Source organism: Stylophora pistillata, chromosome 8 (assembly GCF_964205215.1).
Source record: "Stylophora pistillata chromosome 8, jaStyPist1.2, whole genome shotgun sequence".
NCBI lineage: Eukaryota > Metazoa > Cnidaria > Anthozoa > Scleractinia > Pocilloporidae > Stylophora > Stylophora pistillata.
In genome coordinates, this window is record NC_142526.1 from 14,727,603 (window position 1) to 14,752,274 (window position 24,672).

Genomic DNA, 24,672 nt, shown 5'->3' on the forward strand with positions numbered 1-24,672 from the left:
CCTGGGTCTCCGAGGATGGAACATCGTGGAAAGGAGATATGTTTTCGGACAGTTACCGAAGGGGTTTGAAGAAAGTTAATCTTTCAACTGCTGCGTTGAGTGTTCAAATTCTTGAGCTCGAAAGGCCACGGACTCTCTTCTAGTCCCTTGGTCATTGTCACTTCACCGCTTTTGTCCATTGTTGAAGACCAAGTTAATTACCTTTGATCATTGGGAATCGATTCTGCTTTCATTGGGGAAAACAAAACCAAAGACAAAGAAATATTGGATGGAAAGGGCGAGCTTGCTTTATTGTAAATGTCAGCTTAGTGGCAGGGTTATCTACCCACGTCTAATAAACAAAAGTTTCCACGTTTAGCTTTTCTTTTTAATTTTTCAAGCGAAGATTAGATTAGATTTTTGCCGGGCGTGCACAAAAAAATGCGTAAGCGCCAGTTGCTCGACATACCTGCGTGGCCCGTGCGACGAAATAGCTTCACGGGATTGGAAAAGTTTCAGTGACAGCAAATTATACAAAAAAATCTTGAAAGATTTAGGCTTATATCTCATCTAACGTTTAAAGCGACATATCAATGCTTGCAACCATTATGTTTTATACGAACCTCGCAAACTTTTAAACTCGTTCTCTTGTGATACCTGCGAGAGTATTCAGTATAATTTCCGGTAAGATTTCGCGGACAATCTGATCGATTTCTCTTACATTGTGTTGCTGAGACTGAAACTTTTCACCTCGCGCAAAGCTTCGTCGCACAGCCCAAACAAACAGAGCGAGCAACAGAGCTTGTTGAATATGTGCGTGTTAAAACACACGAAAGGACTCCAAACGACACTTCCCTCTGATTGGGCAGAAAAGCACAAAGATTTTCTGGCACCAATCAGATACCAGAACGACTGCGACCGTTTGGAACTAGTCTTGTAAGACAATGTCCCCAGGGGCTCTTCTGCCCTTAACTTGAAATCGACTCGCCGCCCCTGGGTCTCCGAGGATGGGAGGCACCAGGATATGGTTAGCCAAATGTTGCAAAATTCAACAACTTGCATATTTATATTCAACAACTAATATTTATGCTCAACAAGATATATTTTTATTCAACAGTTTACAGTTATATTCAACATTTCATATTTATGTTCAACGACACACATTTTCTTTTCATATTCAACCAAAATTATTTTTATTCAACAACAATATTTATTCAACTTCAATAGCTATATTTATTTTACTCAACAAAATTAATTGTTCAACTTCAGTCCAAAATTTTTACCCAACAAAAATAATTATTCAACTTCTACCACGCATAATTCTTTAATGACATACCTTCTATTAAGACTAAGTGTTCGAAAGTTCCCGGACATTCAAAATATCGTCATTCAGCAAAATTCCCCGCCCCTACCCCAGTTAAATACGCTGTATTGCGGACCCAGTGCCCCGACCATTAACACCCATGAATAGAGATGGCGTCGGAAGACGAATCAGGGCGTGATGTTAGGGAAGAACTGACACAAATTGTGAGAGAATGTGTTCGAAATGAGATCGCTCTTCAACGATCGGGAAGTAATACCTCGTTATTAATGAGAACGCGCGACCTTATAGCAAGTTCAGCAAGATCTGCGAGCCGAGAGATGACAAATTCTATCGCCCCGGGCATCGTTCCATCTTTTCCCGCCACAGCCACCCCGGTTCCTTCTTCTTCGTCTTCTTTTCACAAGGGAAAAAAGAGGCCCGCAGTTGCAACAAATCATCCATGGCGCCTCAAAGGTAAACAGGAGAAACAAATGAAACAAGAGTTACACCCAAAAGCTGTTCATCTCCTCGACAAGCCCGAAGATCTCGATGAAAATGGCTTTGTCCCTGATTACCCAGTTACCGACGATATGATTCTACTGAAAGGTTACTTTGAGCTGGGAACAGGCCAGTCGGAAAGCGAAATCAGAGAAAGCATAACAGAGGTACTGAAGCAGCGATTCCCTTTCGTAAGACCAGATCATTTTGACTTTGTTAAGCGAGAGCGCAACAAAGTAACTACCCCCGTTGTAGGAAAATCTCTTGAATGGAATTATAAACACGTGAAAGAGTTATGTGGCCAGGGAAAGCTTTATATTCGTTTAAATGTCTTAAAAGAAGTCATCGAAGCGTGTGATGAGCCATCACCCATAGTGACTAAAGGTGAGGACGATGAGGACTTGATGAAGTCACCTTTCTTCTCATCAGAATTGTCGATTAATTCCATATCCAAGAAATCTGAGAGTGCACTAGCGAATGCATCTGCAGAGAATGGAGCATTTGACCACGGCCTTACTAACATGGACAGTGCAAGTGTATCTGGGGCATGTACCTCTGCTGATTTGCTAAGCAGTAATGTGTCCTTTATTTCTAGTCGAAGCAGGCAGAGTGACATGGCAACACTAGGGGAACTGCTGCCATCTGTAAGTGAGGAAGACCTTGACTCATTAGTGCAGATCATCAACATCTTAGGAAATAAGTTAACAGGAAAAAGAAAGAAACTAGAAGTTGATGAAGATGATCTAATTGAAGATGCAGTGGCCTATTACAAGTCCATTCAGTTTGATGCTTCCTGCCCTTTAAGAATTATCTTTAGAGGGCAGCCTGCCATAGACAGTGGTGGAGTATTAAGACAGTTTTATTCTAACTTATTTGAAGGATTAGTACAGGGCAAGCTACTGCTGCTGTTTGAAGGAGAGGAAGCCCGCAAGGTGCCAAGTTACCAACCACAGGCCATCATGAGTGGAATGTTTGAAATGGTTGGGAAAATGATTGCCCATTCACTTGTGCAAGGAGGCCCTGGATTTCCATGTCTGGCACTGCCCTGTTTTTATTACCTTGTGACTGGAGATGTCATGTGTGCATTTGCATACTGTGATGTTTGGGATCTTCCATGTCCAATATCCAGGAACATAGTCTCACAGGTAAATGCTTAGTATGTCTTGAGTGTAATTTAAAGCAAAGCAAAGATTTACCTTAAAACCACAGTAAATCCAGTAAGTGTACACTGCACCTCATGGACACCCCATTAAACAATCCACTCTTTAACATGCCAAAGCAACCAGTATTGGTGGCCAATTTACCATTTCAACTTTGTTGATATATCCAAATTATTTCATTACTCCCACCGACGCAGCCCCAAACAGTTTCTTTCGAAACTATCAGCCAGTATTGGGTAAGCCATTACTAGAAAATTTATGTGGCAAGTGCTTTTGAAATGGTGGTTGTGGTCTAGGAGTTTTTGTACTTGATAGTATGGAAAAGTAGCGTGGAAAAAATGTGAAGGTGCATTAGTTTACAATCAAGATGCCCTGAGCATTGAAATGCACATGCATGCAAAAAATGTTTCTCATGAAGATTTCCTGGAATGGCTTGCTGAAAGGTGTAAAAGGGCCTACCTTTCACCTATACCTACTATTCAAATAATAAAACTTCTCCACCAGTACATGTACATTCTAGTCATGAGTAATGATTATTTCTATTTCTGCAAATTTATTGAAAGCTAATGGATGTCAACAGTTATGATGAACTGGGAGAGCTAGCCAAGAATGGTGAAGTAATTAATCTGATGGCTAATTGTGGAGAGACAAGTGTTCAGCAGGTAGAACTTAATTTACATTAAAAATATATGTTCTGTCATGCATGTCACCCCTGGCATTGCATAAACTATATTATTCATTCTTGAGATTGTGAAATAGCAAAATCATTGCAGGAATTTCCAGATGTACTTTTACACATGCACCGAGATTTCACTGCTGTCTTGAGTCTGATGGGAACTATTTATAGGATGGTTATACAGTAGCTCTAATATATCAGAAAATTTTCTGAGATGGTATATACATGGCAATTATATATCATTTTATGATTATAATGGTACCAGAGATGATATGGTCATTCCTTTCTCTCAAGTAAGACACCTCATTTAACAGTAATACACTTTCAGAAGATTTATATGGCTACATACTAAGTTTCCATCAATTTTATTCAGTTGATTAGTTTGAAGCCACCTAAGTGCCACCCTATTTGTTTGCTAAAATTTAAGAGAATTATGTTACATTCTATTAGGACATTGCTGTTAATGTCATAATTTTATTTCAGATGTCTACCAAAGGGAAAATAATCCAATCAATAGTCATGTATGAGGTCATTTCAAAATGTAAAATGGCTTTGGATCAGTAGAGAAAAGGATTGATCACCCTTGGTGTTCTTGATGAGATGTCAAAGCACCCACATTTGTTTGAGAGTGTGTTCACCTTTAAACCTGTTGAGCTGACACCAGCAATAGTCAGAGAGTGTCTCAAATATCCAGGTGAATTAAGTGACCAAGCACAGGAAATCAAGATGACGATGAATAGATTTGTTGACCAGTCATCAAGTGCCAGGTTGATGCAATTAATGCAGTATTGCACTGGAAGTAAGATGATGCCTTCAGTACAGAACTTTGCAATAAATGTAAATTTTCATTGTGAAGATTACATCTCTTCATCAACATGCACCTTTACATTGTTAATACCTGATCATTTCCACTCTTATGGTCTGTTTGAACTCTCTTTAAATTCAGCCTTTTCTTCATCTGGAAAGTCTTTTACCTCAGTCTGAACACTGTTAAGTGAATAGTCACGATTGACCTTATGGCCGATTTTGACTTCATTTACAGTGGTAACAACACACACAACTAATGTTGGTGCTGCTTTTCAGTAACTTTCTTTTCAATGTTGTGTTGTTTAATGCACTGATAAGTTTAGTTGTGTTACCTTTCCTAGCAGTATAACTGGTGTTTATGTTTGGTGCTTATTCCTGGGAATAATAGCCATAAATTTGTAATCTTTTGTCATACATAAAGTTCATTTTCTGATTTTATTATTGAAAATAACACACAAAACAAGTAATAAATGTGAATCTTTATTGAGTTGCTCTTTAATAATTATTGAAATAAGTGGATCAACCTGAACTATTGTTTTCTTCTTAAAATGCTTTGCATGGGCAAGTTATTAAAAATGGAACAGAGGTATAGAATAGGGGTGGAGAGATAGGGATGGGTCAGCTAGTTTGGGTAGGTAGTGCCTCAGTTTTGAGGACGTAGACTTCATCCGAAAAAAAAAAAAAAAAAAGAAGATATAATATGAAAGGTGGCTGGGACTTGTCATTGTAAGAAAATCAGTGCTTCATAGTCATTACCTGGCTATCTGAGTTTCATGATAATTTTAAGCAGGTTCAGTTTGAATGATGTTCCAATCCTCCATGTACCATAACAGTAAAATTCAAAACAGGTGTGTGTTGTACCATCAGTTTTTCCTTCAAAAGATACACTGATAAAACACAAATTCAGTTCTTAATCTCTCTTAAGATACCCTCCTGCAAGAAATGGTAGGGATTTGAAAAAAAACTCTTTGGGATTTTAACCTTGTCAATGTTGAATACAGCTATGTGTGGGATGATCCCCCGCAGGCATGTCTCATAGGCATTATTGGTTATCATCACATAACCCTAAGTGGCCTTTGTAAGTATTCATTGAGAACTATGGGTGGAAAGCAAGTTTTCTAGAAATTCAAGTGCCCTCTGGAATATATCTATTGCAAAAGCACTTGAATTCCCAAGTGGGTTGATCTCGTTTGACAGCCTAGAAATAATGTTATCTGGTAAATCCAAATCCACTTCATTGACTTGGACAGTAGACAGACCATCATCAGGTGGTGGTGGTGCATCAGGGTCAAAACCATACCACTCATGCTCATGCCCACTGATGTTAGCTTCACTTCTGACATCAGCTACTGCAGTAAGTCTTCCATTAACTCTGTCTATCATTCCATTGGACCAGATTTGTTCTGGACTCCAATTTCTTTCAGTTCTTATGGGGTGCTTATTCCAAGCCTCAACAAAGCTGTCAATTGCAGCATTAATTCTGGGCAAGTAGACATAATGAAGAACAAACAAATGTAGGGGTTTGGTAACATCAAGCAAACCAGACTCCTCCATGGATTTGAAAGTGTAGTAAAATACGTTACCGAAACATCGAAATACGTCTCGCCATAAACGCTCTATTCTCTGGTTACGAGTAGAAGTTCCAATAAGTACGGATCCACGATCATGGCCTCGAAATGCAGTCATACGTTCCCACGTCAACACGTTTTCTCCTCCATGGTCAGTTCGTATTCTAGAAGGCCACGAATACTTTTCAACACTCTGCAGAAAAAGACCTTCAACGGTCTCTTTTCTATTGTTTGTAGAACACTTCAAAAAACATATTAAACGAGAATAGCCATCTATGCAACCATGTATAACGAAACCTCACGTAATCAAACTGTGATGGCCGTCAATATGCCATAAACTGTTAGGGCCAGGCACTGAATAGGCTCTTCTGGAAACCACTGTTGCCCATCTTAAGCGGCAGTTGATCGGATCAACTCGCGAAATACTGGCTCTAATACGTTGTCTTTGAACATTAATACCTTTACTTCGCAAGTGGCCATGAACCATTGAATACCCCACAAGGCCTCCTTGTACGTTCATGAAAGCTCGCACAATTTCATCAAGATCTGTATTTCCTATAATTGTAAAGCCAGTTTCCTCGCTGATACCAAGCTCTCGTACCCGTCGCCACGGGGTCCAACGAGAGACGAGAAGAAGTTCTGCGATGTCGTTCCACTTAAATCCCAATGCTCTTAAGTGTAGCAAAGTCTCTTCATTGATCTCGTACTTTGGTCTCCCTGGTCCTCCGTTTACTGTACGTTCCGGTGAACTTACCAGATATACGGCTAAGTGAGTACAGTTTGGAGTATTCCTTAACCCCAGTTCTGTCAATTTTCGGCACCAACTGTGGAACAAAACCCTTAAATTTCCAGCAACCTCAGTCAACTCTCCTTTGCACTCGTTTACAATCAGTGACACGTTTTCGACAAATTTCGCCGCCGATTCTAAGCAATTGATCACCCTCTCTATAAATGGTCGGGAAATACTGTTTTCTCCCTCTTCACAAACATTTAACAAACTTATAACATCCTCAAAGCAACTGAAGAATGAACCTTCGTCCAGTGTTATGGCTGCCATTTTGATTTTTGGCGCAAATTGAATGATCGGGTTCCAGTTCGTAATCTTCGTATTGGAAGGGAATGGGTTTCATGTTTGGGGGTAGTTCGGGGGTAGGGGCGGGGAATTTTGTTGAATGACGATATTTTGAATGTCCGGGAACTTTCGAACACTTGGTCATAGTAGAAGGTATGTCATTAAATAATTATGCGTGGTAGAAGTTGAATAATTATTTTTGTTGGGTAAAAATTTTGGACTGAAGTTGAACAATTAATTTTGTTGAGTAAAATAAATATAGCTATTGAAGTTGAATAAATATTGTTGTTGAATAAAAATAATTTTGGTTGAATATGAAAAGAAAATGTGTGTCGTTGAACATAAATATGAAATGTTGAATATAACTGTAAACTGTTGAATAAAAATATATCTTGTTGAGCATAAATATTAGTTGTTGAATATAAATATGCAAGTTGTTGAATTTTGCAACATTTGGCTAACCATACCAGGAGGCGAGGTTGTCTTTTAGTTCACTGTTAACCGAGAACTACTGGAGACGAGGCCGAGCCTCAAGGGATCATGGGAGGCCAGGCCAAGTAAGTCTTTTCCGACTAGTCGAATCCGTTCAAACACGTGGGCCAGAAGTTGTGGTCCTTTTTATCTGTGGACTTGTGGCAATCACTTCGAAAATGGCGAAGTCCGATACTTCCAAGAGGGTAAGGAAAGTCTCTTTTCTCTTCTTTCCATATTTTTGAGGTTAGCTCCGAAGATAGATTTGGATTAAAGAGACAATCTGTTAGATTGAAATCAATGTAAACTGTAAGGCAACCAAACTTCAGAGTATCTTAAATCCTCCACATGCTTTTTAAAAAGCATATCAAGCTGTTTAAAAAAAGTGACAATTCCATTAGGTTTTAATTACAAAGCGAGCCTAAGAATATCAAGGGCATAGTGTCGCTGCAAACATGTTTCCCTGCGGCTGAGCACGTGTTTAAATTGCGCAACCACATGCGGCGTCAAGCTTCTTTTAAGTTTTGAAAAATTTTGGCTTTTATCGCAGGGAGGAAGGGTGATTATCAATTTTTTCAGCAACAGAAATATCGAGTTTGTCTTTTGAGCCAAACGGGCAAGGGTCAAAACCTTTTTGGCCATATACTTTCATTTTAAAATCAAGGATCAGTGTTCACGTAATCGGCTCGCGATTTCTACATCCTCGCGCAAAACAAGAGTAACTTTCATTTTCATTGTGTAGTCTCTCTTTTCATTATCTGTCGAACATTCAAATTTTTTTTGCGCTGAACCATCGCAATGTGATCTTCAATGCGCATGTAAATTCATCTTATAGAAGGAGAGAGGTAGAAAAAAGAGTTTGTAATAGGAACTCGTATTTCAATGGCCGTTTTCACACTAAAGGACGGACAAATCGTCTGGACGGACAAATCGACTGGCATTTGTTCGTCGAATTTAAATTTGAGAAGGCCATATGCCGAAAAGTTGTCTGTCTTATGAGCGCGAAGAGAACTGGCACTAGGTCGTGCTGTAAAGCAAAATGGCTGCTGCCATTCTCATAAAACCTTGCCGCCATTCCCATAAAACCTCGCTCTGTTGCCAGTCCCGTTTCCTTGAGGCGAGAAAATCAAACATTTCACCATCTGATATGAATTTAAGTCGTACTGTCGTCGACTTGTTCATCTCGACGGACAAATCGTCTTCAAAAAATTGTCTTTCCAGGCGGCCAAATGTCAGACGATTTGTTCGTCGAAAATTTGTTCATCCTCTTTTCACATCAGACGATTTGTTTGTCTAAGACGATTTGTCCATCCAGAAGATTTGTCCGTCGTCTAGTGTGAAAACGGCCATTAACAACCAGAAATTGAAAAACGTGGATAAACCTCTGAAGAAACACTGCAAGATTCTATTGATTTGTTGGCTGTAAGAACTAGAAAACACGTTTTGGTACCTAGATTTGCAACACAAGCTGCCCAGTTTGTGACCTGTGATGGTGGTAATGTGGGAAGTTGTAATATTTTTCACATTTGTTTTCGGTCTTAAGTCAGAGAAAATAATAATGACGATCTATTGAAATTTAATGTGCTCACAGGAGTTTTAAGCCTTGACATGTTACATGAACCTCTTAAAACCAAATCCAGCCATTGTGCTTTTTTCCAACGACAAGTGGTGTGGTCAGCAGTTTTGTCTATCATGCACATCTGTCTTTTTTCCTTCCTTTGGTAACTAACACTAAGAAACTGATAACTTTGGTGTGACTAGAACTGACTTTGAACAGCACTTAGTCACAATGTATGGCCATGTATTGGAGTTTGTCATTGTGGCATAATACACAAGGAGAACGATGATGAATATGAAATTAAAAACAAGCAGCCAATATGGTAGCACAAATAAAAAGGGAATCTGAAGCTGAAATGTCTACTGCAATTTCGACTTCAACTCAGCTTGATCTTTTTATTCAGGAAAAGGTAGTAAATGTGTCTAAAAAGCTTCACAAAGAAAAAAAGTCTAAGGCCAAGGAAGAGAAACCTCAAGCAATTAATGGAACAAAGAAAGTCAAGGTTAAAATCCAGAAAAAGCCAGGCAAAGGAAAACCAGAGAAGCCTCTTCCAGTACAGGTAGACTCGGACGTAAGTGAAGATATGCTGGTTTCCTTTGTTTTGTTTTGTTTTGTTTTGGCTTTTTGTCATATTGTATGTGATGATAAATAGGAAGCATTGGAAGGAAGATGTAACAGAACCATCACCTGAATTGAAGCATTAATATAGATGCACAAAAATTTATTTATTACTCTCTAAGTGTAATATTTGAAGATATTGGAATTATAATCATAGGTGAACTTGAGAGAGTTTATCTTTGTCTTGTTAAGATATCTTAAAACTTTTGAGCCTGCAAGTTGGGGTCTCTAGTTGGCCTGTCAGGCTTGATATTATCTGAAAAATGGCCAACTGGTCAGTGAATGATTGATCAAATATCTGGCAGTTAATTTAATATGGGTTGATCATTTAGAAATTGCTGTCTGGAATGCAAGTCAATCCCTAAGATACCTTGGTGTTCACCCTTTTATGACCATACAAAAGAAATCTTTCAGAAACTTTTCCTTTTTTATCTGAATACTATTTGTTGTTGGATTATTTGCTTCTTTGAGAAAGCATGATTTCAAATCTTTTTCAGCATTGCTCTACTGTTTATAATTTTGCTTCTACACTCATTTGTAGAAATTTTATCATAGGCCACTTCCTGATTTCTTAACATTTTTGCTTTTTATAAACATTTTTTATCCTTAACAGGATTCAAGTTCAGACGAGGATGAAGCTGCGTCAAGGTACTCATCAATATGATTGGTTGTCTGTTCAAACCTCCAAAGTCGATTCATGTGAAACCTCTTTTGACCCTTGCTTTTTAAAGTTCCTCTTTGTTAAACAGTTACTTGCTGAACTCAAGAAACATTCAATTTGAGTTGGTCTTTTGCAGCCTAACTTTAAGCTTTTAAAAATATTTAATCTGCATCCTACTGAGTCATGTAAATAACAAAAATACCCAGGACAGAACTAAAACTATTATGCAACTACTAAACAATAACTGATGCTACAATTTACTTTTTTGCATGTTGTGTCCAAATCAACTTGAAAACATCCTCTTGCTTAGCAGAAACAAGCTAGTTTGCATCATGGATGTGACAAACCATTCTTGAAACACCTTTGGCTAAATATTGAAGTTCCTAGGTAATGTTTCTCTCACTGGTGTACTAGAATTTGAAAGGGCTTGTACCCTGATCACCTAATCTTCCTCCTTATTTTTCAAAAATTAAATACATGTACCTTTTGTTTTATGGTGAATAATTACAATGTGGACTGTTGATGCTAGATTATGTAATTCTATCTTCAGAAAACAAGTTTACAATAAAGACCAAATAAAGCAAGGCATCACTGCAACACAAGTTGGCACATCAAGTGATGAGTCTTCTTCAAGTGATGGTGAAACAGCCAAGATGGTGAAACCACAGCAAACTAAAGCGCAGTCTTCAGATTCTTCTGATTCTTCAGATGAAAACAAGAAAACAAAACCTACCAAAAGGAAGAAGCTTAACAAGAAAACAGAGCAAAAGAAGTCAAATGGGAAACTAGCTGGAGGAGTGGCTGTCAAATCACTTGCCCACTCAAGCTCTGATTCATCAGAGGAAGAAGAAAAAAATCCTTCAAACTCAGAGCAGTTAGTGAAGAAACCTAAGAGAGTATCATCAGAATCCAGCTCAGATTCCTCAGATGAAAAGAATAGAAAACCAAAAGCTGGAAGAGAGAAAGGGATGAAAAAGAAAATATCACAGCTTAAAACAGCTTCTTCTGAATCCAGTTCTGATTCTTCTGATGAAGAAGAGGAAAAAACAAAAGCAGTCCTAGAGATTGAGAATAACAAGAATGCAGTCAAACCCAAAGCAGCAGCTTCTGAATCCAGTTCCGATTCATCTGATGAAGAAGAGGAAAAACTAAAAGCAGTACCAGAGATAAAGAATGAAAAGAAGGAAGTCAAATCCAATGCTGCAGCTTCCAAATCCAGCTCAGATTCTTCTGATGAAGAAGAAAAAAAACCAAAAGCAGTACCAGAGATAAAGAATAAAAAGAAGGAAGTCAAATCCAATGCTGCAGCTTCCAAATCCAGCTCGGATTCTTCTGATGAAGAAGAAAAAAAACCAAAAGCACTACTAGAGATAAAGAATAAAAAGAAGGAAGTCAAATCCAATGCTGCAGCTTCCAAATCCAGCTCGGATTCTTCTGATGAAGAAGAAAAAAAACCAAAAGCAGTACGAGAGATAAAGAATAAAAAGAAGGAAGTCAAATCCAATGCTGTACCTTCCGAATCCAGCTCAAATTCTTCTAATGAAGAAGAAAAAAAAACAGAGTCTAAAAATAAAAAGAAAGAATCAATACCTAAAGCAGCTTCAGAATCTTACCCTGATTCTTCTGATGAAGAGGAAAAACCAAAAGTAGTCACAGAGGTAAAAAATAAAAAGAAAGAAGTCAAAACCAAAAAAGCTTCTTCTGACTCCAGCTCAGATTCCTCAGATGAAGAAGAGGAAGAATCAAAAGTAACAAAAATACAGAAAGGAAATAAAAGTAATGAAGTGAAAGGTAAAGAAACATCTTCTGATTCTAGCCCAGATTCTTCTGATGAAGAAGGTGGACAGAAAGTAAATAAAAAAGGAATTAAAAAATCTAGCAATTGGGTTGTAAAGGAAACAAATGAGGAGATGGAGTCTGATTCGGATTCAAGTAGTGAGAGTGAAGATAAACAAGCTGTTGAGGAGACAACCCAGGCCAAGAAACGGAAAAGCAATTTTCCTGATGACGAGGCATCTGAATCAGCCAAGGCCAAGAAATCCAAGAAGCTGAAGGTAGACACGAAGTATATGCACATTTGTCTAAAGTTTTAAAACTTAAGGATGTTTTAAATTACCTACCTTTGTGACATCAATTTTGTCAGTCATCTATTGTCAGTTGACCAACTACTCGCATAATCAGCTGCCTTATTTGGCCATCTTGCTAAACAATATATGCAGGTGCATGTACACAAACAAATGCATGTTATTGACACTGGTTGAAAAAAAAACTGGAAACTAAAAGAGCTAAGGTCATGAATAAAAGCTGATGTTACTCTGAATTTACAAAGTTTTCTGTAAGACTGCCTGATATTTTGTGTATTGTGGATGGGATTGAATAAGAGAATTTATCAACAAAATAGGATAATGTTTCTCCAGTGTGCTCTGTGTATCATTTTGTCATTATAGTTTATTGTCAAGTTTCACGGTCAGATCATTTTGCATCATGGTTAGATCATTGCACAAAAACCTGTAGGTTGTATCAGATTATATATCATCAAAATGTGCCAATTTACTTAAACACCAAAAGAAACCCTCTCTTTTAGTGGTAATGTCCTCTGAAATTTCTCAGATATCTGCATTAAAAAGGAAAATCCGTAGTGATTAGTTGAATTTATTGAAAGCAAAAATCCAACATATGTGCATTAACATAAAGGTAGACCCAGTCAAACAATTCCAAAATTACTCTGATCAGCACTTTTCTTAGTGAAATGTGGATTTGTCAATAAACTGAGTGAAAATTTCATTTCTCCTGTTTGTTTATATCATATACCAGGTCTACAGGTGGTTATATAAAACAGGCATTCTGTAATGTAGTGAAAAATCATTTCTACACTGGGTGTCAACTTATCTTAATCCAGAACACAATAAGCCATAATTATTTGTATTTTGTTAGTAGTGACTATTATTAGATGAAACTGATCCAGCATTGTTCTTCAGTTAACAATTTCCCTAATTAAATGTGAAGTTAATTCTTATAATCTCTGCTGCACATTGTTTTTATTCACCTCTATCACTGTAGTAACAATATTCAATTCTATACATAGGCTCATATGTTCATTGACCACTCAGCTAGTCAATAATGACAATTGGTGTATCGCAGAAGATCAGTGCCCTTGTTTTTAAGTCAGTGCAATCATTACTTTGGAAAGCTAAGAGATCGTTTTATGAGATGACATTTCCTAGGGACCAGTGTTACATCAGTGTTTTATCTTTTCAGGAGCCTGTGACAGAAAATGAGGAAGGATATAAACAAAAAAGAAAGGCTGACACTAATGGTGAAGATAGTGGAGGCAAAAAACTTAAACAAGATGGTGATGTTACTGAGAAAAGTAAGTTTAATTTATGTAGTGAAGTAAATGCTTGTTTTTCATGCTGCAATTTTTTAAAAAGTTCAGCCCCAGTTCAACTGTTGCATGCTTCGACAGAATTACGTAGGATGTGCTTGTTGGCCAGGCCTACAGTGTCCATCTACTTGCCAAGGTGTTTTGATAAATGAGGCTAAATGAAGTTTAGGTAAGGTTAAAATCAAGGCACGATGGTCAGCGGAGGGCATGCTATGGGGCGCCCCCTTTGCAATTGCAGGGTCACGAGGTTTTCAGTACGTTTTGAGATCGTTGCGGATCCTAACGTGAGCTGCCTCTTGTGCTCCCACCCTCCCTCCTCTATGGCGGGCCAAGAGCAGGTAAGTATAAAACAATTCCACTGACTTGTCAGTGTGACGGGTGCCAGGGGGGTGGACCGAGGTTGTGTCGCCATAGTAACCTCCCTGCTGTGGGTAGTCAGCGCAACTGCCACAGTGCTACGGCACCTTCCTCCAAGCTCATCAGTGCCGATGAGTTTAACCAAACCTCTTTATTCCTAAGGTATACCTAAGATGCCTTTACTTTGAAGTAGTAACATGATTTCACTCACCAACATTATAGCCAAGACATTGTCATTAATATTATTATGATTATTACCATTACAACAGTTACAATTACTTTTTTAGGCAAGCCAGTTTTATTGTTGTTATTACTGCAATTTAATGTTGAAGAAAATGTATAAAATGTTTCAGTATCACTGTTTATTGGAAATTTGTCGTTTGACACCACTGAAGAAAGCCTTCAGGCTCTGTTTGAGGACAATGGTGTGACTATAGAAGAAGTGAGGATCATTTCGAGAGATGGAATATCCAGAGGGTAAAGTTATGTTCCATTTTTACACATCTTTTGTATGGTTATGTACAAATGCAAAGTATGCTTAAAGAAAACCAGGAAAAGCTGAAATTGTATGACCTCAATAATGTGAAGTAAAAGTCCTGTATAATAGATATGCGGCACCCTGAATTTAGCGGCTCAAATTTTGGAAAAAAAAAGTTCTATAAGTCTTACCCTCAATTTTAGCACTTTAATCTAATGAACATCGTTTCAACCAACTTTGACATATGATTGATCTTTTTTTGGTATTTGTTGACAGGAATTTCATCGTTCAACACCGTTGATTTGTTTTTGCTATGTTTGAATTTCAGATTTGGCTATGTCGATTTTTCAAATCAGGAAGAAAGTCAAAAGGGATTGGAACTTGATGGTTCAGAACTTGATGGTAGAATGTTAAGAATTAATTTAGCCGAGCAAAGACGCAACCAAGGTGAAAAAGGACAAGGTAACTCCAGGCGTGGAGGTGGTTCCAACAGGGGCCGTGGTAAAAGTACTCCATCGACCACCTTGATATGCCTTGGCTTATCTTACAACACGGATAATGACTCATTAAGGGGAGCTTTCCCAGACAGTGTAAGCGCACGAGTCATTACAGATAGGGACACTGGCAATCCAAGGGGGTAAGATTCTCCACCTTTTTTTAGTTTTTATTTATCATTCAGTATCTTGACTGTGTTGACCGAATGAGGTTGTTAGGAGAAAATGTCCAACTGAGACCATGCTGTAATGACCAAGCATTATCAAAGTCATTGCAGCAGTGCACGGAATGAAATGTACCCATAGATACCAAGCCCCTAAGCAGAAGAAAGCAATTACTTAACATTCGGTGCTGCTCAGGTCTGTATAATTGTAAAGAAAATGCGGTTCTTGTTTTTAAGAAAACTATTGTAACAGTGCATTTTTCAGAATCATAATGTTCGATTTTCATTATTTCTTTCGACAACAAAATGTCTTTTTTGTGAAAAGGTACTTAGCACTTTGTCTTTCCTTTTGCATCCATTGTCTTTGTTGTAATTGATGATCAAATGTTTCTGTTGTAAATCATGCAAATCCCTTTGTCCCACTGCCTCTTTTCAGTTTTGGGTATGTGGAGTTTAACAGTATCGAGGATGCACAGTCTGCAATATCTTCAATGGAAGGACAAGAACTGGACGGGCGTTTCCTTCGACTTGATTTTGCAGAGCCAAGAGGCTCCACACCTAGGAGTGAAGGTGGTAGAGGTGGCAGTAGGGGTGGTCGAGAAGGAGGAAGAGGTGGCTTTGGAGGCAGAGGGGGCTTTGGAGGCAGAGGGGGCTTTGGAGGCAGAGGGGGCTTTGGAGGCAGAGGAGGAAGAGGTGAGTTCATTTCTTATTTTTTACCGGTAACTCTTTTATTTTACCTCAAAGGAGCTTTAAAGTTAATTTTAAGTTTTTTTGGCACCTTTACGGTAAGGTCTTTCACATGTCACCGAAGGGGAGATGAATATGATTTAATTATTTACAAATTATTGTAAGTAGACAGCCAATTTGGTTATGTAGCATACCTGTGGTGATAAATGACCGTGTAGCGCGACGTACGATAACACCGAGAAGTTGAGACTATTTGCCAAGTTATTATTTTTCTTCCATTAATGACCACATGACGATACTCTAAGGATCACTTTCTCTGAATATTGATTGTGTATGATCCCTGTGCTATTGTGCGTGTCACAAGAACGAGGTCTGTTCTCTAAACAGAAGTACTCTGTTAAGCGATCTGATTTCTGTTTTATGTTTGTTTTAGGGCGAGGAAGAGGAGGATCTCCCTTTAGCGCTGCACGTAAAGGAAATATTCAGGAATATAAAGGGACAAAGATCTCTTTCGATGAATAGATGACTTGTACATTTGACCAACTTTACCATATACTATGTAAAAAGTTGGAGGCTATAGAGTATTTGTGCTGCTGTAGTATGGCTAAGTGTTATTCTTGGCCCATTCCATCTCTGTGTTAACACCTTTAGTAATCCCTTTTTTAGAGGTATGATTCTTATCTGCACAGAGTAAATTTATTCTTTTGTTTGCTAAATCATGCACAAACCCAAAGACAACTGAGCAGAATGTATATTAATTATTTATATCAACGAGAACTTAATGATTACACTCGTCATTTTAACATGTTGGTATTTTACTTTTTTTAAATTCTCTCTCGTACTTGTTATTCGTTGGTGATCTGAGTGATTTGTGAAAAAAAAAGCATTGCGTTTTTCCTTGTCATTATCAGAAATTCAGTGCCTGAAGTTTACTGCCACTTGTGAATAATGGCATAGCCAAACAAGTCTCCTCGTTTCCAGTAGCGGAAAGTGGAAATAGTAAATGAAATCATCTTTGCTTTTGTTGTTTTGATTGCTTACTTTTATTCACTCTCTAAACGTTCCACTGAGAGACTTTTCATAGTTTGTACCTGAGATGGAGAACTCTGTATGTATGAAAGTGTCCCTTTCAACACCGCAGAAAGTTTCTAAAGTGTATTAAAGTAGGTTGAATATTATTGACCTCTGTGTTTTGTAACGCAATTGGGTATTCAGTAAAGTATGATTTACTCTGAACAGTTTAGAATTCATTGCTACTTAGTATTTAGTAATAGTATCAGCATCTTTACCATCAAGACGTTTCCTTAGATGTCAGTGTTCTGTGCCTCTGCTTCATAGAGGAAGATCCTCTTAACACAGACCCTCAATAAGCTGGTCGTAGTCGAGTTAACGGTGCCTTAATAAAAAATGTGTTTTTTTGCATGAATCTCGTGCTTGAACCTCCCTTGTACATGTTTGGTCAGCTGTCAGAAACGTAATTCCAGGGCGAATTGGCTGATAGTCATCTTCATCAATACTCGTGCATTGTTCCTTGATTGATTAAAGGAGCTTTGATGCAGGTAGGTTGGCTGTTAGAGCAAGGGTTTCAGCGGAGTCAAGGTCAACTGGGTGTTTGAAGCCCTTTCGATCAAACCGTCTGCCATGCCTCTGGTTTCACCCAGTTGTCGGAGAAAATCGTTCCCGACAGTGACAGCTAAGAATGGGGAAATTGAATCACCTTGAAGTAAAACTGCTTTCGTTTGTACTTTCGTAGAGAAGAGGGGTCGGTAAAAGATCCTTGATGCGATCGATATTGGGGAGATTATCATTGGTCAATCGTGTAATTCTTAGGCAAAAGCAAATAATTTATCCCGGTTGTAGGGAGAAAGCAGGTGGGTTGTTTCCCCTAGAGGTTTCATTTCAGAATTCAAGTTGTTACCTTTAAAAGAGATGTTTATTTGGTTTTCCATGTTTTTCCCTTTATATGCTTGCAGGAATGTAGTTTGGACAAGGTTCTTGCATTTCTGATCTTTTAAAAGGCCAGCCAGAGTATCTACACGTGATCTGAAATGACACGGATTTGACCTTGCGAGTGAACCCCTTGCTCGGATGAAGGACTAACGCTTGAAATTGACGTTAGCTTTAGAAAGTGTTTACGGTAGCCAATCGACATTATCAACTTGGGTGGTAAAAAACAAAATTTTCTTTTAATACATCCCACCGACGTAGCACAAAGTTTCTTTAGAAACCTTCCTCCTTTTCGATAACTAAGGGCTGATCAAACTAGTTCACCACATTACTTTAAGCCTCTTACTGACTTGTTTTATGACATTTCTGCATGAATTTCTCGGGCTGTGTAGGTCCGCTCTTGGAATCCCCCCATGATAGAGCTTTGCATAACCATGAATCATTATGAAATGACTAAGTGCATTGGTAGATAGGCGGCGGAGCAGGGGGGGATGGGTGAGCGCTCCCACCCCCCTTTCCCCACACGTTTTGGTGCCGAACATATCACTAGAGCGGCATAAAAATGGCAAAATATTCAATAGCGTGATCTTTTCAAAAATTCTTTCATTGGTGACATCGCACTTGGCGTAATAACGTGTTGTTAAACTATTTTTGGAATAGCTACGGCCTGTGCTCGAGAAGGTTATCAATTGCAGCAATTCTCCATTCAACGAGACAGCGTGTCGATTGGAATTTAGACATGATTTTGAACTAATTCAAATGTTGAGCTGAAAGATTTTAGACTAATGAAAAAGCTGAATGTTATTCAAAGAGACCAAGAATGTAAATTTTGGATGAGTTGCAATAGGTCTAAATTACTTTAGGAATGTGCGAAAAATGGTCTTGCCTTCGAACTGACATAGACCGTGGCAGGCTTGAGCACCAGCTTCGCCTCCTACATGGTGCACTAAGAACTGCCCTGACCAGCTGACTGCCCGAAGTACGTCAGGTTAATATAAATACCATGTGCGAAGCTCCTGCCGCCAAAACACTGTTAGGACTGGGTGAGAGGTCCACAAACTCTTACGGATGTGTTTGACATTACCTGATGCTGGCATCAGCGACTTTACAGCGCACATTTTCTGTAAACACTGTAAAGATTGTAAAGTGGTTTTCTTGTGCAAATGAACAACACAAAGGGCATTTTGGAAAAAAAATTGAGTAGGGTATGCGCATGGCTGGATGAAAGAAAAGCCCCACGATTCGTAAACGCTCCGCCGCCTTTGTGGTATCCATTTACCTTACATCTTTCATGTTGATAGGTTCTCTTGGTTTACAGCTGTTTCGAGATCGAAGGGTTATAGAACACAAAGTGAAAACCTACAAGACGATGCCGTAAGGTGTTGTGGTGTTTTAGCCAACTGTGAGGGTAGTCTTTACATATAAGTATACATACAGTGTATCTCCTCGTTCTGTGACGTAAAATTAACGAGAACTTCCGTTGTCGGTGGGTATGTCTGATAGGTCTCTCAGGTAATTACGTAAACATAGTTCATTCAAAGCATATGTTTGTGACCTGCCCATTCTGCAGAACTTTGAGGTTAAGTCTAAGAGATGTCAAGGCCAGCATGACTGTATATAACAGTGCTTTATTGCATCCATAAGGCTACATGGCAATAACTGGTACTAATTAAGATTTTCCATGCGGAAAAAGTACTAGTATGATACACATACACTAGTTTGTGTATTGGAATAGTTCGTTTTGCAATGATTTGCAACTAATAAACCACCGTCTATTCATCATCACCGTCATCCTCATCGTCACCGTCATCCTCATCATCACCGTCATCCTCATCATCACCGTCATTCTCGTCATCACCATCATCACTATCGTCGCTATCATCCTCATCATCCTCATCATCCTCATCATCCTCATCATCTTCATCATCTTCATCGTCCTCGTCGTTCTCGTCAACACTATCATCATCAAGATCATCATCGCTACTGTCATCTGCGGCGGCTGAATCATCTTCTTTTGTGTCAGCGGCAGCATCAGTGCTAGCTTCCTCTGCTGCGGGCTCAGTCTCACTCTGGGCTGGATCATTTTCAGCTTCAGATGGTTCAGCTACGGCTGGATCAGTGGCATTGGCACTTTCTGGAACGTAGTTACGAGCCTTATCTTCATGGGTATCTAATAGCATGATATTTTAGGTATAAGATCCATAATGCTCTACAAACCACTGAAAATACTCGACAAAAATACAGCTGGGATATTGTGCTCGTCAACAAAGTGCGTACCATAGGGCATAGCTGTATCACAAGTTGAGTGTTTCTTTTTCAGAATCGATTAGAAACGGAACTTAACGAAACCTTACGAAACTGTTATCTTAAAGTTTATACCAGATCGTTCATTTCACTCGCATATGAACTGCTAACTTACCAGTTGGCATGGACTGTACAGCAGCGAAAACGGCAATCAAAGCCAATGCAATCAGGAAGTTCCTCATTTCGTAGCTGGTAAATTTCTAGATGAATCTAACAGAGGAACATTAAGTTAATATGATGGCAATGCTGAGTAAAAAGGAACCAAACTAACAAAAGAACAAACAGAACTTCCTGACTAGTAAAATCAAGGTTTCTCTGTTCCAAGCGTCCAGTTGGTGGAAAGAAGCGCGATAGTAAACGGTGAGGTGGTAGAAGAGGAGTGAAAAAACGAGGGAGGTTGGGTCGAATCGCTTAACGACCCTTACCTCGCATTTTCTTTTTGTGCGCGGCCGCTTCCTTCACGTGTTTGCTATTTTGCTTACTTTTCTTACTGAACTCCTTGAAAAGGCTTAAATCGAGAAGCAACTGTTTATGGTGTTCTTCCAAAAATGTAAGTGCCAATAATACTATGTGCACAATTATAAAGTGGGAAGGCTGTTTTTCCAGTCGGACTGGAAAAACTGGCTCGAGATCATGACCTACTTAGTCAATAGGTATTTGTTTATGCAAACACTAAGTCTTGCAAATTTTGAAATAATGTTAGAACCTGTATAAAACACATTTACATGTAAACCATAAGCGCGCGTTGAGGGCTACAAAACTATTTTATCATAAAAACTCTTTATTTCATTCGTGTCAGGAAAGAGACTGGCAATTCATCGAAAACTGTGACTCATTTTCTCATTTCTGTTATATTTTATGCTTAACTCTGCCATGAGCATTTGCGTTCTCTGCAATGAAGCCCTGTTAAAACAGACCCGGACGGACCGAACTGGCCACGTGATAAATGCGGGATGTTTTGTATACCTGGCCAAACCAATATTTGAAGTAATGAGCACTGAAGCGTGAAGGAATGTAAAAGAAAAACTTAGGCATAAGCAGAAAAGAAAGTTAGTGTTACACATTTTTTAAAACTTGTCTTTTCAATTTAGAAAGGTAGACCGAAGAGACCGTAGGTTAGCGTTGTGAGGAGTCATGGTGGTTAATAAGACCTGATATGTGGACGTTAGTCGCTTAAAACTGAGCCGGTATCTGGCAAGGTCTTATTCTGTCAACACTTTTTTTACTTAATGTTATTCAATTCCAGCTTATGAGAAATTCAAACAACCAGAAATCATATGAAAGATTGAGTGACAAAATGTCAAAACAAAGCGAAAGAAAGATATTGAAATTTTAACGATTTTAATCGACTGGGGAACTGTTCTTTTGAAACTTATTTTTACCTTTCCTTTAATGTAAAAGTACAAAAAGTAATAAGATTTTTTAACGTCTTAATTAACCCCACTTTTAGATGTACCACTGTTTTGCCCCTCATAATTTGTTATATCGATGACCTCATAGTTAATCGGTTCACGTTTCAACCTAAGACTTGGGCCGGTTACAAACCCCCTCTCCCAACTTGGTTCCCTTTTTTTGTAAGTTTAACCGTTCTGAACTCGGCCACTAGAATGGAAAACAACGTCCACTTCTAGCAAGAAACTTGATGTTCATTATCTTCTTAACAGTATCTTAAACGCAATGTCGTAATGACTGATCAAACTGATAAAGTGTTACTAATGAATACATGATAAATGTTTTTAGACGTTAAGCGACTCAGTATCATCTGGCACAGTTATGTGCTGCAACACCAAAACAGTTACAGAAAATTTTAATTGAACCATTGAATCGTCGTTTGGAATATATTACAAATGAACCTCTAGTTAAACTTTGCTTAACTGCCTTATGTGAAGCTATTATATCACCCGAACTTTGTACTCGCTTCTACGATGAAATCCCCACTCGCTTGATTAAAATATCAACGCCACTGAAAGCCAGGTCAGAGCCAGTATTAAAATAACAGAAGACAATTTATGAATAAATGTGATTAAAATTAGGTAAAAAAAGGTTTGTATAATGTATACACGAAAGTTAAGGATTTACCTTCTCCCGCAAAAGTTGCACCTTGCACTTGGTCTTCAATTCTTCGAATGGTGTTGGACTCACAGACAGACGCCTTTTGTTCCAGTTTATTGTTGTATATAATGATGTAAGATTAAATGGTCGAATGGCCTTTATTCTAAAATATATATGGTTATTTTATTCCCCGCTGCCAATAACTAAACTCAAAATAAACATTTTTTTTGATACCCTGAAAGAGAAGTTCAAATGTCGATGCAGCTTGGCATTCCGTTTTTCAACATGACAACAAGTTTCTTATCCCCAGAAACGATGTAAGATTTTCGACATAATTTTCACCTGCCTGCATCAAGGGTTTGTTAAAGCACCCCTGAACAGATTTTCATCTCTCAATAATTGTTATTTTGTTTCAGTTTTGAGAGCAGGTTAAGACAAGTGATAGGAGTTTAAACAAAAGAGGTGCAGTTGATAATAAGGTTCGTTGATGTGGAAATGGCTTACTACATGTTTAAAACTTGAACAACCTATTAAGACGTCTTTAATGTTCCTGAAAAGCTATCTATAATAAATGCTCTCTTGCAGTCCAAAGGAATTGACAAGAATCAATCTATGCAGTAAAAGTTGGTAGAAGTTAAATTTTTAATAAATAACTTCTTTTGATAAAGAGGAATTGTTTAACTAACACCAGTGTTTATCAATGCCACCAAGCGAATTCATTTATGGTAGCCAATCGAATTTGGCCAACTCTCTATTACCGTTGCAAAACCAAGATGAGATATGAAGAAATAGCCAAACACTACCGGTGGTTTGGTGAACTGTGTCAAGGACCAAAACAGTGAATTATAAACATAAATCAACTTTTGAAGCTCAAAAATTGGCCTCATAGAAATAATTTAAACGAAAGTCAGTGACAAATTAAAATTGATATTTAACGGCCGGGGACTGATTGCTCTGTCCCTGGCTAGAATAGCAAACGGACTCCTCGCCATATATGGGTAAAACTTTACGTCTAATTTAGGTTTCGTTCATTCAATCATAGGTCGTTAGTCTTTCTTTGAAAATAAATCAGTTTTTCAACTGCAGCCCTCTAGTTTCGAACTTGACCTACTGAACTCAAGCTAAGTAGGGATTAGGTTAGAGGAAAGGACATCCACTATATATCTTTTTCTTGGTGTTTGTTACATTTGCATCAAGACGAACAAACTGTTTCATTTAACGTTACAATTAGTCATTATTTTCATTCTTCTGGGTTCGTTTATGACAACATAGTTCCAAGAAAAAGAGGAGGTCAGTGATTTCCTGAATCCGAGACCCGCATGGATGGAGAATAATTTTGGCAAAGGTATTATTCTGTTATCTATAAGGAGTGTAAGAACGTTCAGGTGTTATTAAAGATAAATAAATCACCATTTTCGGAGCCTTTTTTAATGAAGATTGTATCAGAGACCCTCAGAAGGAATTTTGAACGTTCAACGCATGGAATCCCTGGGAGACTTTTCGCATCCAAGAAAATCTGAACAAAGGCCATTGATGAAAACAGAGAAGCTGCCGAAGACGCTAGGAAGACCTATCAAATCATACAAAATATTTGATAACTTTTCAGTATTAAAACATCAGAGTACTGTTGCTGTACTGCGAGACAAAATGAAAATAAGAAATGCACGGTGGAATGAAAATCCATTGGGGAACACTATGCCATTTTTTTTTCTAGTAACCCTTCGTGATGCTAATATATTAATGAGCTTCCGAAACCTTCATGGTGATAATTATTCGTTTTCGTCACAGCAAACATTTCAAATAAAATTATCGTATCTTTGTTACGCTATCACTTTCTTTGACTAGCTTCATCCTTAAGAACCAAATCAAAAATCCCAGCGAATAGCCGTTTGATTCCTTGAATGAAGAACTGAAGACCGATGCACGGACCAGTCGAAAGCAATACCTCAAGGTCATGTTTGTACTGGTGACCCCGACTCATATTTGATAAATGAAGATTAGAGGTTTCGACACGCGGTCCAGTTTTTTTTTTTTTTTTTATTTGTTACGGCCTAACGGACAGTTTTCTCAAACTATCGAAAAGCCAGTCGTTGAACGAAATTTGAGGAAAGGGAAATTCATTCCGGAGCTACTTAACAATCCGTCATTAGCGGGGTCAATCGCGTGTGATATCAAAATCCGTGTTCAAATATTATGATAGAATGACCATTCACGAAACTGAAACTTAAATGTCATTTTTCATCACTGCTAAATGAGTCGAGCCTTCTATGGAGAGCTGTACAGCAGGCTCTATGAGTACGTCCATACAGGTCAGTAGCAATTACTCACTTTATCGGGTGCATTCCATGAGCTTCAAGTAGAGACTTTCGCGGGCTAAATGTGTTTTAGCCCGTTTGCACACTATTTACCCGTTTGGCGTAGTTGTTCAGACTG

At 38.4% G+C, this 24,672-nt stretch overlaps 2 protein-coding genes and 2 pseudogenes across 6 annotated transcripts; 2 read left to right on the top strand and 2 right to left on the bottom strand.

The window, feature by feature from the left end:
• Nucleotides 1-1,416: 1,416 nt before the first annotated feature.
• On the top strand, nt 1,417-4,906 carry LOC148725158 (uncharacterized; annotated as a pseudogene). The gene is made up of 3 exons (XR_015990596.1): nt 1,417-2,925; nt 3,504-3,602; nt 4,100-4,906. The product of XR_015990596.1 is annotated as an uncharacterized LOC148725158 (transcript).
• On the bottom strand, nt 4,888-7,104 carry LOC111328244 (uncharacterized; annotated as a pseudogene).
• Nucleotides 7,105-7,600: 496 nt separating this feature from the next.
• On the top strand, nt 7,601-17,172 carry LOC111332913 (uncharacterized). Of its 3 annotated transcripts, none has more exons than XM_088730127.1 (9): nt 7,601-7,740; nt 9,496-9,663; nt 10,324-10,358; nt 10,922-12,425; nt 13,630-13,741; nt 14,467-14,590; nt 14,920-15,228; nt 15,686-15,942; nt 16,370-17,172. In XM_088730127.1, the coding sequence occupies exons 1-9, from the start codon at nt 7,714-7,716 to the stop codon at nt 16,456-16,458; spliced, it is 2,625 nt and encodes an 874-aa protein (XP_088586253.1). In that variant the 5' UTR covers nt 7,601-7,713; the 3' UTR covers nt 16,459-17,172. The 3 variants fall into 3 exon arrangements, with proteins under 3 accessions (XP_088586253.1, XP_088586254.1, XP_088586255.1); XM_088730128.1 differs by having other exon boundaries at nt 13,633-13,741; XM_088730129.1 differs by having other exon boundaries at nt 9,496-9,651.
• A 2,319-nt stretch (nt 17,173-19,491) lies between these two features.
• LOC111332896 (uncharacterized) lies at nt 19,492-22,415 on the bottom strand. Of its 2 annotated transcripts, none has more exons than XM_022938369.2 (3): nt 22,267-22,415; nt 20,303-20,397; nt 19,492-20,017 (listed from the first exon to the last, which is right to left on the bottom strand). In XM_022938369.2, exons 2-3 carry the CDS (start codon nt 20,367-20,369, stop codon nt 19,656-19,658), a joined length of 429 nt encoding a protein of 142 aa, XP_022794104.2. In that variant the 5' UTR covers nt 20,370-20,397; nt 22,267-22,415; the 3' UTR covers nt 19,492-19,655. The 2 variants fall into 2 exon arrangements, with proteins under 2 accessions (XP_022794104.2, XP_022794102.2); XM_022938367.2 differs by having other exon boundaries at nt 19,492-20,053.
• Nucleotides 22,416-24,672: the final 2,257 nt, after the last annotated feature.